A 15682-nucleotide genomic window follows, 5' to 3' on the forward strand; every position below is an offset into this window, starting at 1 on the left:
ATCTTGCATGCCGCATATTGTGTCCAAAAAAAAAAAAAGGAAATATATATATATCTGTTCTTATTTTCTAGGTATATTTTGGTGGGTCGCATACCCCTGCCTTCCGACGCTATCTTACAATTCCTCGCGCACACTTCTATTATACATTTGCTTATCCCACTGAATTGTCATTATTTGCACGTGTCTCCATCTCAGTGAGTGAGCTATTGAAAGGCACACACCTTTCTTCTTTACACAGTACCAGGAACACAGCTGGCGCTCGACAAAAGACTGTTGACTAACTGAATGAAACCTTGGAGTGTGATAACAAGTAGAATGGCCTGAAATGTCATTAAAAGTCTAAAGGCTTATTCATAGACATGGCTCCTTTGTACACAATAACCACCTAAAACACAAGCATCACTCAATGTTCGGGCCTACTGTGTGTCAGCAATGCCTTTACAATGTCCCCTTCTCACCACCTCACAAGTTCCCCAGAGCCCACAGTCACACCCTGCAAATTAAGTAACTTGACCTGAAATGACCTTCCACACAGTGGTCACACAGAAGTCAGGGGCTCGACACACGTGAGTTTAGCTAACATCTTAAGGCCTTAGGACAATAATCCCTGTTTTCTAAGAGATGATCAACTGGCAAGTTAAAGACAGATTTGAAAAGCCAAAAAGTCAACAGCTAAAGGTACAGCTGGTATTTGCCTCCACTCACCCTCGCTATATTAAATTTCTGAAAAGAGCTGGTCTCAGTCACACTGTAGATAAAGACAGCTGCATCCTGCAGCTGGTAAGAAAAACAACAAAAAAAAAATCACGTAGTTCCCTTTGCAGCAAAAGCAGTGGTACCGTCCTCGCAAATAGAATGCCCACTGCTCGCCTCACTGGTAGATTCTCCCTGTTGATTATACAGAGCAAAACCACTCAATCTCCAACACAGAGTCCACTATAGTTGAGAGAGAGAGAGACAGAGAGAAAACTCTGTCCCTGGGATGTAGGTTTCCTATGTGGTTTCTGGAAAGGATTAAGAATCTCTAACAAAGAATCATTCTACTACCATAGAAGTTAACCACAACAATACTGGCTTCAGAGTCACTGGTTGGTACATTACAGTGTAGTTTTAATCTAGCTAATCGAAGGAGGGCAGGGGGGATGAGCTACCCAAACCCCCTGCCTGATCAACACCAACTCTTTTCATTTATGAATCTCTGGTCAAAGCAGGAAGCTAAAGTAACACTTTATATTATTTTAAATGACTGTGGTTGTTTTCAATATGATCATTTCTTTTTATGGAAGTGTAGTTGATTTACAATGTTGTGTTAGTCTCTGGTGTACAGCAAAGTGATTCAGTTATACGTAGATATATTCTTTCTCATATTCTTTTCCATTATGGCTTATTACAGGATATTGAATATAGTTCCCTGTGCTATACAGTAGGACCTTGTTGTTTATCATTTTTAAATGTACCTAAAATTCCTTTTGCCTCCCTTTCTCAAAATGAAACTATAAAGGAATGCTGGAAAATTCAAATCACCACGACTTCCGAACCTAGCCAGTAAGCATCACTTTCATTACCTCATTTTTTTTACATCCCACAGTTCAACAAGCTGTTATCTGATTTAATTCTGAAAAGCACTTGAACTCCCATTTTAAATAGAAAACTCTGAGTCAGAGAAATCATTTGCCCAAGGTTTCCTAGAGAGAAAAAAAACAAGTCCAAGGTGAGGGGGAAAAGAAAAGAAAATGACAGTACTGGGTAAGCCTATTTGAATATACAAAGTCCCCCCCCGACAAAAAAAGAAGAAAAGAAAGTAAGGAAACCTAGAAATCCAGTTGCTCAATTTCATGTCCTTTTTCTGACAGCCCTTGAGAGCAGACCTGTCTACACACACACCATCACCTTTGTTTCTTCACTAGAGAAAACATCCCTGCCAGCCTAGGAACGCTCACTCAGCCAGTAAGGAATAAACATCTACAACTACTAGAATTTCCAGTTCTTGGGCACTGAACGCAGATGGCAACTCTGGTGCTCAACCATCTACCTGTCAAGCAGTCTTGGACTTGGCTGTCCCTTCCCATCCGACACTGAGCAACCCTTGGTGTTCAGGATTTAAAGGATCCACCATGTGAGTTGGAGCTGGTCAGGAACATTCTTCCACCTCTCTTGCCGCTAGAGCCTGGGAATAACTGCAATGATTCATGGTAAACATTCACCAAGAGCTTTCTGTGGGTCACACTGACCTAATTTCACAACAACTCAAAGGACAGGCACTAAGGGTGCTCCCATTTTCTCAGGAAAAAACTGAGGCAGAGAGGTCAAGTAATTGACCATTGAGTCCCCAGTGTGATATGCTGCCTGGACAGGAATTTAACCCGGCACACATCTCCACACTGACATCCCGATTTGAAGCCTTCATGTCGATAAACTGTACATCCACCAATTTCCTCCTCCCTCCCTCCTGGGTTTACTCCCTTAGATTAAACATTGATATGTATACGTTTCTTCCCTTCAATGGTAAGCTTCCCTGACAGCAATGACTCTGTCCTCCTTGTCTTTGCATTGCCCAAAGTCCTTGGTATAATATTGCACACGTAATTCGTTATGTAATATAGATTTAAAAATAAAATCACATTCCCCTCCTTTGCTATTTATTTAGCAGGGGAAACTTAAACCCACGCAAGAAAGTACTGAAAGAAAAATAACTATCAAGCTTAAGTTCTACCTTCCAGCTCACCTTCAAAAACAAAGGGCAGATAATGCAATTTATTTTAGTCAGCGGGCATTTTCCAGATGAAGAAAAACAGTTTACTGCCGGAAACCTACACTGCGTATTATTTAGGCCAAAGAAAAATGATCTCAGGCAGAGATGGGGAATGAAGAACAACAGAAAATATCAGTGAGCAGGTGGGTCATGTGGACCTTGACTGTGTAAAACCGTAATAACTGTGCCTTTGGGAGGTTTAAGAAATGTGTAATGTTAAAACGTATGACAACAAAAACACAATACCAGAGAAGGAATAGGATTAAAGTCTTTTAAGGCTGCTGTGTGGTCTGAAAAGTAGTCGAAAATACACACTTATAAAATGGCTCATAATTTAAGTAGGCGTGTTGTAACCTCTGGGGTATCCATTAAAAGTAAAGAAAAAATGTGTAACTAAGAAGTTAAGAGGAAAAGTAGAATAATAAAGAAATGCTTTATGAACAAGAAAGGAAAGGGGGAAGAGAACAGATAGGACAAATACAAAACAAATAATAAGATGGCCAAATACACGGGTAATAACGTTAACAATGTAACCACACTGAAATTCTCTAGTTAAATGACAAAAACTGTCAGAATAGATTTTTTAAAAGCTTGAATATATGCTCCTTACAAAAGACTTTCTTGAAATAAAGCCACAGAAAAGAATCAAAGTAAAAGGACGGAAAAAAAGAGAGAACATAAAATTGGGAAGGCTGTGTTAGGTTTTTGTTTTGTTTTGTTTTTTAAAGAGTTTCGGCAAAGTCCCAGTAACTTCTAAACTATTGTCCCACTGCTTTACTGCTTCTCCCAAAAGCTCATGACCAGGAAGGAAAGAATTCAGACGATTCTGGAAGGCTGGGTTCAGTTTTGATGTTGAACTTGAAAGAAGAGCAAACTGAAAAACCCAGCTCATATCTCAGAGAAGGAAAGAGTCGGGGAGGTCAATGAATACATAAAACTGTGATAAATCCAGACAACTGAATATTATTTGGTGCTTAAAACAAATGAGCATTCAAGTCATAAACAGACACAGAGGAAGCTTAAATGCATATGAATGAGTGAAAAAAGCCAACCTGAAAAGGCTACACACTCTATGATTCCAACTATATGACATTCTGAAAAAGGCAAAACTGTAAGAGACAAGGAAAAGGTTAGTGGTTGATGTGGGAGAGAGGTGGGTAATGGGGAAGAGAGAAATAGGGAAAGCATAGAGGATTTTTTAAGCAGTAAAAGTATTCTGTATGATAGTATAGTGATGGACATATGTCATTATACATTTGTCCAAATCCATAGCACATGTACGACACCAAGAGTGAACCCTATGGTAAACTATGGACTTTGGGTAATTATGATGTGTTAATGCAGGTTCACTCTTGGGAAAACTGTACTATGCTGGTGAGTGAGATTGATAACGGGTGAGCCTGTGCATGTGTGAGGGGAGGGGTTGAGCCTGTGCATGTGTGAGGGGAGGGAGTATACAGGAAACTCTGTAACATCCCTCTCAATTTTGTTTTAAACCTAAACCTGCTCTAAAAACTTGTTTAAAAAAAAAATGCAAAGAACAGTACACCAAAAAGTAAATTTTACTGTATAATTTGTTATGCATAAATTTTTTTTAAAAGTAAGACTCTGGATGTGTTTAACTCAAAAATGGCTAATAGGCCACCATGGTTAATAATGGACCAGCTGTCCCTGAGAGAGGTAACTAAAGGGAACACCAGGGCTAATCCTTCGAGTGGAACATAACATAGGTGTTCTCAGGCTCATGAATAGGAAAAAACATTAACCATTTTAAACACACACACGGAGTCATTTTTGCATATTATGAGTCCATTAACTCCTGGGGCAAAGTCTCAAATTGTCAGCAGTACCACCGTACACACAGAATACAGGTCCACTAGAAAATGGAAACTAGGTCTCAATTATGCCCCCTGCGTTTTGATTCTCTTGTTTGACTCTACAAATCTCAGAGATAAACTATAAGCAAATTGTGCAATCAATAATAGCTGGCAGCCAGAAATCCATGCTCGTTGGCTGCTAAAATTAGGGCAAGAGCTGGGTCCACAACACTGCCAGACAATGATGGACATGATTAAAACATGGAACAAGAAGCTTAATACTGCCTTCTCAGCCTCCATCCTAACATGCAGGCTACACCAGAACCAAGAAGAAGGCTACAAGATATCTTGATGTCACTGTTTCTTACAAAATAAACAACAAAAAATAGATACTAGAATCTTTTGTATATGGAGGAGATAAGAGGAAGGAAAAAACTAAAAGGAACAAGAGCTTGGCACTTGGGGACTAAGGGTTTTGGTCTCTTATTCATTGACGCAGTGATTTTTGCTATAATCACTCTCCCTGACGTGTAGTCTCCTCCATGGAGTCTGCACCTTTGGCCCACTTTTCCCAGCACCTAGGACAGTGCCTGGAATAAAGTGTGCTCCATAAACATTGATGAAACTCAATGGTACTATAAGAGAAGCATACCAACGTCATTTGGTATAGGCAATATTCTACCACCATCATTACCACCATTAAGAAGTACCTTAAAGACTAGGCCCAAATTCTAAGTGATTGCTAAGTGTACACAGAGAGAGGAGACGGATCTGCAGAACCCAAAAGTAAAGTATGTTTTAGGCAAACATGACCCAACATAGCAAACCTCAGCCAGTCCTCAAGGAAGAATGGATGGCGCGTAAACCACTGTCTGCTTCTCCTCAATTAAAATGAGGATGGTTCCGTCTTTTAATTCAGCACAGTAAAACAAAGCCCTACCTATCTTTCCTCGTGGGCCTTTTCAGCTGTCATTTAAAAAAACGTTTTAAACCACAAAAGTAATGTTTTCATTATAGAAAATAATTTTTAAAAAATCACTTCTAATTCAACCACCTAGATTTAATAATATTAACATGTATGCATTTTCCTATGTTTATATTTGTTTTTTCTAATGAGAAACCTTTGAACCTTTAACAATACATCACGAACCCTTAACAATACATCATGATCATCCTTCCACCTTATTGAATATTCCATTGAACCGACATCAATTACATTTTCTCTTTTTGGAGGAACATCGCATCGATTACATTTTCTCTTTTTTGGAGGCATTATCAAGGCGATCCAGTGGCTTATTCGCAAGCATCTAAATCCTTCTTCAAATCTTCTGCTCGCCCTAGCAGTTCTTTCCTTAAAGCCAGCACTCCAAGGAAGCACGATAATGTTTTTTTTGTTTTGTTTTTCTTTGTTTTTTTTTTTGCGGTACGCGGGCCTCTCACTGCTGTGGCCTCTCCCGTTGCGGAGCACAGGCTCCGGACGCGCCGGCTCAGCGGCCATGGCTCACGGGCCCAGCCGCTCCGCGGCATGTGGGATCTTCCCGAACCAGGGCACGAACCCGTGTCCCCTGCATCGGCAGGCGGACTCTCAACCACTGCGCCACCAGGGAAGCCCCACAATAATGTTTTGCCTCTTGAGATCCTTTGTTTGAACTGCAGCCATTTTACTCAATTGGGGGCCAAGCATCTCTCCTTTCCCCAAATCCAGCTACTCAAAGCCTCGTTTTAGTTGTGAACCATACTTAATTGAGATCATTTCGCAGAAAGTCACAAGACACTGGTGTGTGCCTTTGAATAATTACCCCCGACTCTATTAGTAAATCTCTTTTCTGAAATTCCACATTTCAAAAAAGTTAAAAATACACCAGGGGCTTTAAAGACTACCTTTAAAGTCAATTAGCACCGATGAACTTTTATCTAGTCACTTAGATAAAAGATCCACCTGATGAATGTTTATTTCAATAATGAAGAAACACTACACTGTTAGTATAGAAAGATAAAGGCACTTGGACTTCTTAAATGTATAAAACTGAGTCCCTTGATATACAACTGTGGTACAGAATGATAGTAGATTAGAGTGGACAGGGGGAAAATCTCTCCCCTGCACTTTTAGGTAATGAGTTTGGACCACTGGAAAAGAACACAGGCTGAATTGCCTTTTAAATTTTAAGCGGGTTTTATCAAGGCCCAAGGGCAGCGTTTTTCCTTTGGGAACACGTTACAAAACTTCAATCGAAGTCTAAGAAATATGATTCAATAGCCAAATTTGTATTTAATTCACGGCCTTTCAGGGAAGCACCTTATGATTAAGGAAAGGCTAAGTAAAATGAGTTACATCATGACCATAACTACAATTTACAGAACACCTTCAATGTGTCAGGCATTTTATATACTTTATTTCCAGTCTTAATTAACCCTATAAACCTGGCCTACAACGGAGAGAACAGAGGCAGAGAAAGTTTAAGTAATGTACCCTTGGTCACCCAGCTAGTAAGTGTCAGAGCCAGGATGCCTATGCAGTGCTGTCTGACTCCAAAGCCAGGGCTCATGGACCAACGATTATAAATAAATCACACTCCGGGGTCCCCTCAGTTTCATCTGAGGCACTGATTGGACAAGCCCAAGAAGAAATATCAATCTTATTACTAAATACTGCCAGTACCACCTGCATCCTTGGGGGTACTCAGGAGTAAGACAGAGCGTTCTTAAACCACATCACAGAAAATATCGTCCGGAAGGGAAAGGGAATAGAAAAAAGTCTTCCTTCTTGCTTTTGTTCAAAATGTGTTATGCAAAATGAAACTGTAAATTGGGTAACAAGGAATAGATCTAGCCATACAGTCTGATGACAGAATCCACTCCAAAGGCAAAGATTCTCAAGTTTGCACGTTAGAATCACTTGGAGAGCTTTTAAAAATACTGATTCCTAAAAATACTGGTTCCTAGTCCTGTCCCTACAGTGACTGGTCTACAGTGGGGTCCAAATACCAAAATTTTTAAAAAGTTCTCTAGATGATTAATGGAAAACCATTGAGAAGTACTGCCCTAGAAGAGGGGTGTGTGTGTGTGAGTGAGACAGAGAGACAGAACCTAGACACCGACTCTCAGTTCTTTCTCCTTATTACATATACCTGGTAAAGCACAGGGGCCTAAAGGTTAGTGGGAAAGACAGACAATCCGGGCTGCATTACCTGGGCTGTATCTTCCATCAGGCCACGGATCTTCTCCACGACATCGTTGCGCCGGTGCTGGCGCAGGGCGCTAATTAACTGGGCCAGGCTGGCCTCGGGGCCCCGGATGGTCCAGTGCTGCAGTGCTGCGTAGGCCCGCTCGTGGTCCGCCGTGTACCCGTTGGAGAAAGCGGCCACCTCCCTCTCGCTGGCATTGCACAGAAGCTGATAGATATCCTTCCACTGGCTTCCCACTTGGGCTGCTACAAGCTTCAGGATGTCAATACCTATACCAGACACAAAATAAAATAAAACACAAATACAGATATGTGAGGTCTTTACAGAAGGCCAATCTGTTTTAATGCACTTAAAGAAGCATGCTTTCCCATGGCTCTCGTCCGTCAAAGGGATGCAGGGCCTCCTACTGCACATGCAGGCCATCCTGGAGACTAGTTAGGTACCCTCCTGCAAATGTCACTTCCAGAACGTGGAACCAGAGGAGCAACCTGGAAGAAAAATAAATCGCCCCTAAACAATATTTTGAAAGTCAAACCCAAACAAAGTACTCAGAGTGATTCCTTTATCGCTGCTAAAAACTGGAACCAAATAAACTAGAGACTCTCAGATGAAAAAAGTGGCGACTTTATAAAATCTAGAAAAGGTAAGCCACAGGTTCAAACTGCAGTGGAGTTTATCCAGCAGGGTCTGGGTAATGGGTGGTCAGGGTCTGGCTATGGTGTCTTGTATATCAACTGATGAAATTCCCAACTGACCCAGCCCAATGGGGGCATTCCTTCAGAACTTCTAACTTCCCATGCTCTAAAATCCTATGCTCAAGAGGCAACTTTCTGATCTATTAGTCAGTCTCCTAAAGTTGACTTGCACAGTTATAACGAAGACAACAGCAAAATGACAATATACTAACACTAGCTATTATCTTCCAGGTATTATGTGAAGGCATTCGCTCATTAACATTCCAACTGCCCGGGTAAGAAAAAAAAAACAAAACAGAAAAGTCAGGCAACTTGCCCAATATCACAAAGGTAGGTGCGTTGGGTTTTGAACCCAACTCACTGGATAACGTTATAAATGGAGTCATTGTGGCTCATCAGTTACTTATAAACTCAATCAGCATGGGTCTGCAGTCCCCAGATCTGATGAACAGAGGGTAAAAATGCCAAAATCAAATCTTGGGATTTGACAACTCAGGATAAGCGCCTGGCACCGACCCTCTGTGAGGTGGGGTTTTCCCTGAGTGGCACACTTTGGTGTCTTCCTCTTTAAGGTACCGTCTCTCTGCAATTACGTATTGGCTTCTCCCAAATTTATCCAGGGAGTGTATATATAACCCCACAGTAAGGGCTCTGGTAGGTATCACAACAGGTGAATGAGTCTTCTGAATCAATACCACCGTATCTTTGAATGAGGCCATACTCACAAACCCAGATACCAGAGTTATTATAGTTAACAACGTCTTGGCTAACTACAGCTAACAAAGAGGATACACAATGGAATACTATTCAGCCATAAAAAAGAATGAAATAGGGACTTCCCTGGTGGTGCAGTGGATAAGACTCCGAGCTCCCAGTGGAGGGGGTCCGGGTTTGATCCCTGGTTAAGGAACTAGATCCCCCATGCATGCCGCAACTAAGAGTTCACAAGCCACAATTAAGGAGCTGGTGAGCCGTGACTAAGGAGCCCGAGAGCTGCAACTAAGGAGCCCGTCCGCCGCAACTAAGACCCGGTGCAGCCGAATAAAAAAAAAAAAAAAAGAATGAAATAGTGTTATTTGAGCAACATGGGTGGGCCTAGAGATTATCATACTAAGTGAAGTGAGACAGAGAAGACAAATACCATGTGATACCACTTATATGTGGAATCTAAAATATGACACAAATGAACATATTTACAAAACAGAAACAGACTCACAGATGTGGAAAACAAACTTATGGTTACCAAAGGGGAAAGGGAGTGAGGGAGGAATAAATTAGGAGTTTTGGATTAGCAGACACAAACTACTATATATAAAATAGATAAACAACAACGTCCTACTCTATAGCACAGGGAACTATATTCAGTATCTTATAATAAACTATAATGGAAAAGAATCTGAAAAAGAATATATATGTGTATAACTGAATCACTTTGCTATACACCAGAAACTAACACAACACTGTAAATCAACTACACTTCAATTTAAAAGGAAAGTTGAAAAAAAGTCTTCAAAACACTTACTACTCAAAAAAAAAAAAAAAAAAACCACAGGGGGGTATTCCCTGGTGGTCCAATGGTTAGGACGCTGTGCTTCCACTGCAAGGAGTACGGGTTCGATCCCTGGTCGGGGAACTAAGATCCCACAGGCCACAGGGCGAGGCCAAAAAAAAAAAAAAAAAATGAAGTCAAGTTCCCAAGTGAAACTTGGGGAAGAAAGCAAAAGAAGAGAAGAGGAGCTTACTGTGATGGTTAATTGAATTTTTCAATTAACTAGAGGTTAGTTGGGCAGGAAAGAAAAAAACCTTTTTTGCTCCAATCAGTTGTTGGGGAAAATATTTATAAAATGAGCTATCAACTTTTGCCTGAGAAGAGCAATAACAATTCCCGAAGTTTCCTTGTAAATGGAGGAATTTGTGGTTCCTCCATGGAAACCCTTCCTCTGCCACGCAATCCCATTGAAGCAGATGACTTGGAAGACTTACGTGGACATCCTGAACCAACCCCCTGAAAATGGTTTCGGAAAGTAAGTTCCTGGTAGCAGGCTGCTTTCTTGTCAACTGTAAAAGTAGAATGCCACAGACTGAGACCCGACTGTACTTCCCACACTATTTTCCCCGGCAGTGTGAAATACACTTGAACCCGCTGCTTTTCAGTTTTCATAGCAATGTTTAGCCAGATACAGAGCTTCTGATTTCAAGCAAACAGACACCTCAAAAAACAGCATATCTTATTTAAAACCCCACAGGTAACTTTCAGAAGCAAGCCAGCTCTTGGTGGTTGGTGTGGTCAATTCCTCCAAACACCAAAAGGCTTCTTAGCCCCCGAATCTTAATTTAGGTCAAGTTAACGAAGGCCCACAGTGTCTTACATGGAAACATGACTGTTTTCTTGTATGTGGGCCCTTTGCTCAAATCTTCGTAGTGCCAGTGACAGTGCGGCTTTGGGCAAACCACTAACTGTCATGCTCATTTCCTCATTTGTACAATGCAGATACTCAGTGTGGTCCCTGGGGATGAGCTGATTAACATTTTCTATAGAGTGGATTTATTTTTGGAAGTACCCCATCATTATAAATGTTCCATACACTGGGCACAACAACTTAAGACTAAATGCATTTCTGATGGAAACACACAGGCTTTACAGAGTAATTACAGAGTTTAAAAGGCTTACGCTTAACAATAGCTCCTTCTTCCAAAAGCCAGTATTTATACTTTTTTTCTGCCACAAAATTAAAAAAAAAATGGAAAACATGAAGAATGGGTGCGATGAGATTTTCCTTCAACTAAAATTGACTGGAGGCTAAATTTTAGGTCCACGAATCAGGTTTCACCTTATTCTTTTACTATGGAAACATGGAGTCAACTTTTGTGAACCAGCCTGGATCGACAAGGTTCCTCACCACGGGCCCCTCCCCCTTCGGAGCTGATAAATACAGAGACAACCACTACCTCCGGAGACCCCAGCCTCTCGGCCTAGCACAGGATCACAAACAGCAGGAGGAGGGAAGACCAGTCTGAACTAGCCCACGGCTTTGGTGTACCCTGCCCCCGACCCCACTATCGCCACCAAAGGGAAAAGAAACACCTGCGGAATATTTCAAGAGTATTTGTTGGGCAGCCACTGTGTGTGTTAACTTTGTTTGCTGGACTGAAAGCCCTTGGGAGATTTTCAGACAAAGAGTTTAGCACCAAGAAAATGAAGTCACACTGATGAAGTACAAAATCTGATGGGATCTGAAAGTGCTCTTCGTTTAGAAAACAAGTTTCAGGCAACACTAAACAATACAACTATAAGGCAAAGCAGTAGAATGATTAAACTAAATTGAGATAGCTACCGTTGGGGAGGGGGGGGGGTACGGTAGCTGTCCCCTACTGGATAGGTGCACAGAGGGGACTTCAAAGGTATTCCTGAGGTTCAATTTCCTAAGCTGGATGGTGGGGAAATGGGTCTTCTTTTTATTTTATTATTGTATTTGATATTTATGTTATTATTCCTTTTAAAGCTACATACATATATATAACACACATATATAGATATATTTGCATATACTTCATACCTATACATACTATGATGTGGGATACGTAATTTTTTTAATGTTTAATTTTATTGGTGAGGAATCTCAGGTAGAAAGGTTAGTGACTAGTTCAAGGTTGCCCAGCTAGTTAGTGGTACCTCTGTTGTGGTTAATAGGGAATATGGTATCGCAGAGGAACATTGCTATTCGCTGGAATGATGCTCCTAGGGCACAGTCCACATATGAATGCACTCGGCATAGACCATGGTGTGTGTACTTCTTCCTGGCCTGTTATTACTGACCAAGCAGATGCCTGGAAAGTTTTTCTTTAGGGCTAGCAAGTGTAGCTCTTTCCTTTAAAACTATGGTACCCTTTTTTTTTTTTAAAAAAAAAAAAGGAAGTTTCAGCAAGCTTTTTCTGTACAGGGCAAGAATAAGTATTTTAGGCTTTGAGAACCATACAGTCTCTGTTGCAAGTTCTCAACTCTGTTGTTAGGTGACAGCGGCCATAAGCAGTACAAATGAGCCCACGTGCTAAAGTTCTCCAACCCCTGAAACTGTAGCAATTTAAAGAGACCACAGCTAGACTGTCAAACGGCAGAAAGATTTAGAAAAGCATTGTTAAAGAAACACAAACACACACAAAGCCCCCAAAATGAAAGTTCCTACCCCAATGATCAATCTCAATGTGAAACGCTAGTAAAATAGAGACCAAATCTCTGCGTGGCCCGGTGCCCTGGTCACCTGTCCATCAGCGTTCCGACAATTTTCATCTAGAATGGAGACAGTCACCATGTGTTGAATTAATCTAACTTGTTTAGCGTGATGCCAAAAATCTCTTTTTTCTTAGGTTGAAAAGAGGTTGACAACCGTCAACCCACAGAAGTGCTGATTGATAGGCAACGAGCTTAACTTCGCTTTTCTTGTGATGGCAGGTCCTGGAGCTCTGGAGAATGGCTGAAGTTTCCAAAGGAGTCATGACGCAGCCCAGCCCTATAAACCAGGGGCTGTACTTGCCAGGGGCTGTGTATGAGAAGGTGGTTCTGGCACCAGGGAAATGGCTTGTGACTTTGAAGGTGCAGGTAGTAGAAAGATCATAAACTTGCTAATCCCAAGATACAGTTTCAAACTCCATGACTTGTTAGTTGTGTGACATGGGGCAAATGACCTCTAAGATTTCAGTGTCCTCATCAGTAACGAAAATACCACCTCTTATCTCATAGGCTGGGTAAGGAGATGTACGGGGTCAAGTGTTAAACCTGTAAAGCACTTTGGTTCTCCTTCCTCTGTCCCCTGCATTTCTGGACAAGAGTCACTGGGGCAACGAAGCTGACAGGCGGAAGGAGTTCTGCATAGACGTCGGTTTTAGCACCAGGACCACAGGCGCTGAACAATGAGGCCGGGCACCAGCATCCTCGCCTCCTGGGTTTTTCAGAACCTCACCAGTATGTGTCCGAAGGGGCACCTCTGCACAAGAGGGGCACCACCCACAGAAAGGCACATGTGAGAGGTCAACGCTGCCCCCCGCCACACACAGGGCATCATAACAGGACTCGGGGGGTTCTTCCGAATGAGCGGACTCTGCCCAGCCCTGCTGTGAGGGAGCTCAAGGAAAAGGCACGAGGTGAGCAGTTGGGTTATTGTGGAAGACATGGCATTTTCCCATGCGTTATAAAACCCTGAATCAGATACAATCTGGGTGACAACCCTCATCGGAGGCTCAATGTCAACGTCAGTATGCAAAAAAAGTTCCTCCTCTTTTAATACGAACCTGAATTGACCTTTTCAAGAGAAGGTATTAACGCTCCTTCCTTTTGGAGATAAATATCTGAAATGAGTGCCATCATTAATAAGCCATGGTGGGGCTTCCCTGGTGGTTGAGAGTCCGCCTGCCGATGCAGGGGACACGGGTTCGTGCCCCGGTCCGGGAGGATCCCACATGCCGTGGAGCGGCTGGGCCCGTGAGCCATGGCCGCTGAGCCTGCACATCCGGAGCCTGTGCTCCCCAACGGGAGAGGCCACAACAGTGAGAGGCCCGCATACCGCAAAAAAAAAAAAAAAAAAAAGTCTGGCTTTAGCATGCCATGATGGCCTTCCCTGTACAATGGTCATGTCCTCAGAGACGCCTTTTCTGGCCACCTTCTGCCCGAGCCCCATGTCTGCTTCGATCACCATTATCCCCAGCTACTCCCGGAGCCTAGCACATAACAAAAGTACAATGAATATCTCTGAATGAATGAACGAGAGCCTTTTTACATGCCTCCCCTCTTGCCTGAACCTCCTCCCCACCATTTGTTACCCCATTAGCCCCTGTAACTTAAGTCCCTGAAAGGGACCAAATGCACATCCTTGCCGTGTAGCCCCGCCGGATCTACAGTCTCTATGACAAGAAGAAAGGCCCACGTGGGGCTGCCAATGGGGGAAACGTGGGCTTCCTGGCACAGGAACCCAGCCGTTGCGCAATAACCTCTCCCTCTGCTGGCGCCCTCTTCCCATTGAGGGCGGTCCACTGAATCCATGTGAGGGCCCAGAGCGCACGAGGCAAAGAGGTCCCACCATGGCGGAAACCTCCTCCAGAGATAAGCTATCCAGGCCACGGTCTGGCTCGCCTGATAACATAGTGAATGCTCCTAAAAGCAACAACCCCACATGTGCATGGGTTTTTTTTTGCAGTAACCAGCATGTCATAGGATGGTTAAAACATGCTCTATCAGGACTTCCCTGGCGGTTCAGAGTTTAAGACTCTACGATTCCATTATAGGGGGCATGGGTTCGATCCCTGGTCAAGGAACTAAGATCCCGCGTGGCCAAAAACAAAAGACAAAAACCATACTATATCTAAAGTGATCACTCCCAAAGCATCACACAGGAAACTGCTTCATCCACGCCGGGAACTTGGTTGGCCCCAAGTTAAAAATACTCCTTCCCTATTGAGGTAAAAAGTTGGAGGAACTGTTTAGATTTCACCTGAAACCCCAAAAGTGATTTCCAAAGCTGAATTCATCAGTATCTTGTTGAAGGTTCAATGGGCAATCATTACAAGCTCAGATGAATCTCGGGAGCCGCTAAAGCCACCGTGCAAAGGTCTCGCGGTTAATGGAAGAACTGTTTACCAAGGGCAAACTCTATCAAAGCGGTAGGAATGGAAGATATAAATTTCACTGAGGCTGTGAGGACAAAACTAATAACCTTTTCTTTCATTCCAGGAGGAAAACAAAACAACACGAAATGCCCTCTTCCTCCCTGTCTCAGCCTCTGTATGAAGCTGCTCATTTATTCATATAATGAAAATGTACTGAGCCCTTACTGAGCACCAGACACGATTCTGGGCATCGCGGACGTGGCAGCGAATGAGGCAAAACAAAATCCTTTTTCCTGGTGAAGTCCGCGTTCTGCTGGGGAACGCGGGAAGTAATAAAATATTCCATACGTTGCACAGCCAGGAGTGCTAAGGAGTAAAAGACAGCAGGGGAAGGGGACCGAGGGGGCAGGGCTGCAATTTTAAATATGGGGCCTTCTCCCTGATATCTCAAAGAAGGCTCCACTGAGCTAACGTTGGAATCAAGCCCTAATGGAGGTGAGGGAGCAAGTCCTGCGGAGGGAACCGCAGGTAGAAAGGGAGGATGGGTGCTGGCATGTACAAAGAGGGCAGGAAGACCAGTGTGGCTGCAACAGTGAGTGATGGGGAGTGTGGTGGGCGTCAGAGGCTAGATACGAA

The 15682-nt window shown here is 42.8% G+C and overlaps 1 protein-coding gene across 1 annotated transcript in view; it reads right to left on the bottom strand.

Moving 5' to 3' along the window:
* Window positions 1–15682, bottom strand: part of TNFRSF21 (TNF receptor superfamily member 21) — a 66569-nt gene that overhangs the window by 19336 nt on the left and 31551 nt on the right. Inside the window, exon 4 of the mRNA XM_030870523.3 lies at window positions 7758–8023. Coding sequence (XP_030726383.2) covers window positions 7758–8023 — 266 coding nt within the window. The remainder of the gene's footprint in view (window positions 1–7757; window positions 8024–15682) is intronic.

Source organism: Globicephala melas, chromosome 11 (genome assembly GCF_963455315.2).
Source record: "Globicephala melas chromosome 11, mGloMel1.2, whole genome shotgun sequence".
Taxonomy (NCBI): Eukaryota; Metazoa; Chordata; class Mammalia; order Artiodactyla; family Delphinidae; genus Globicephala; species Globicephala melas.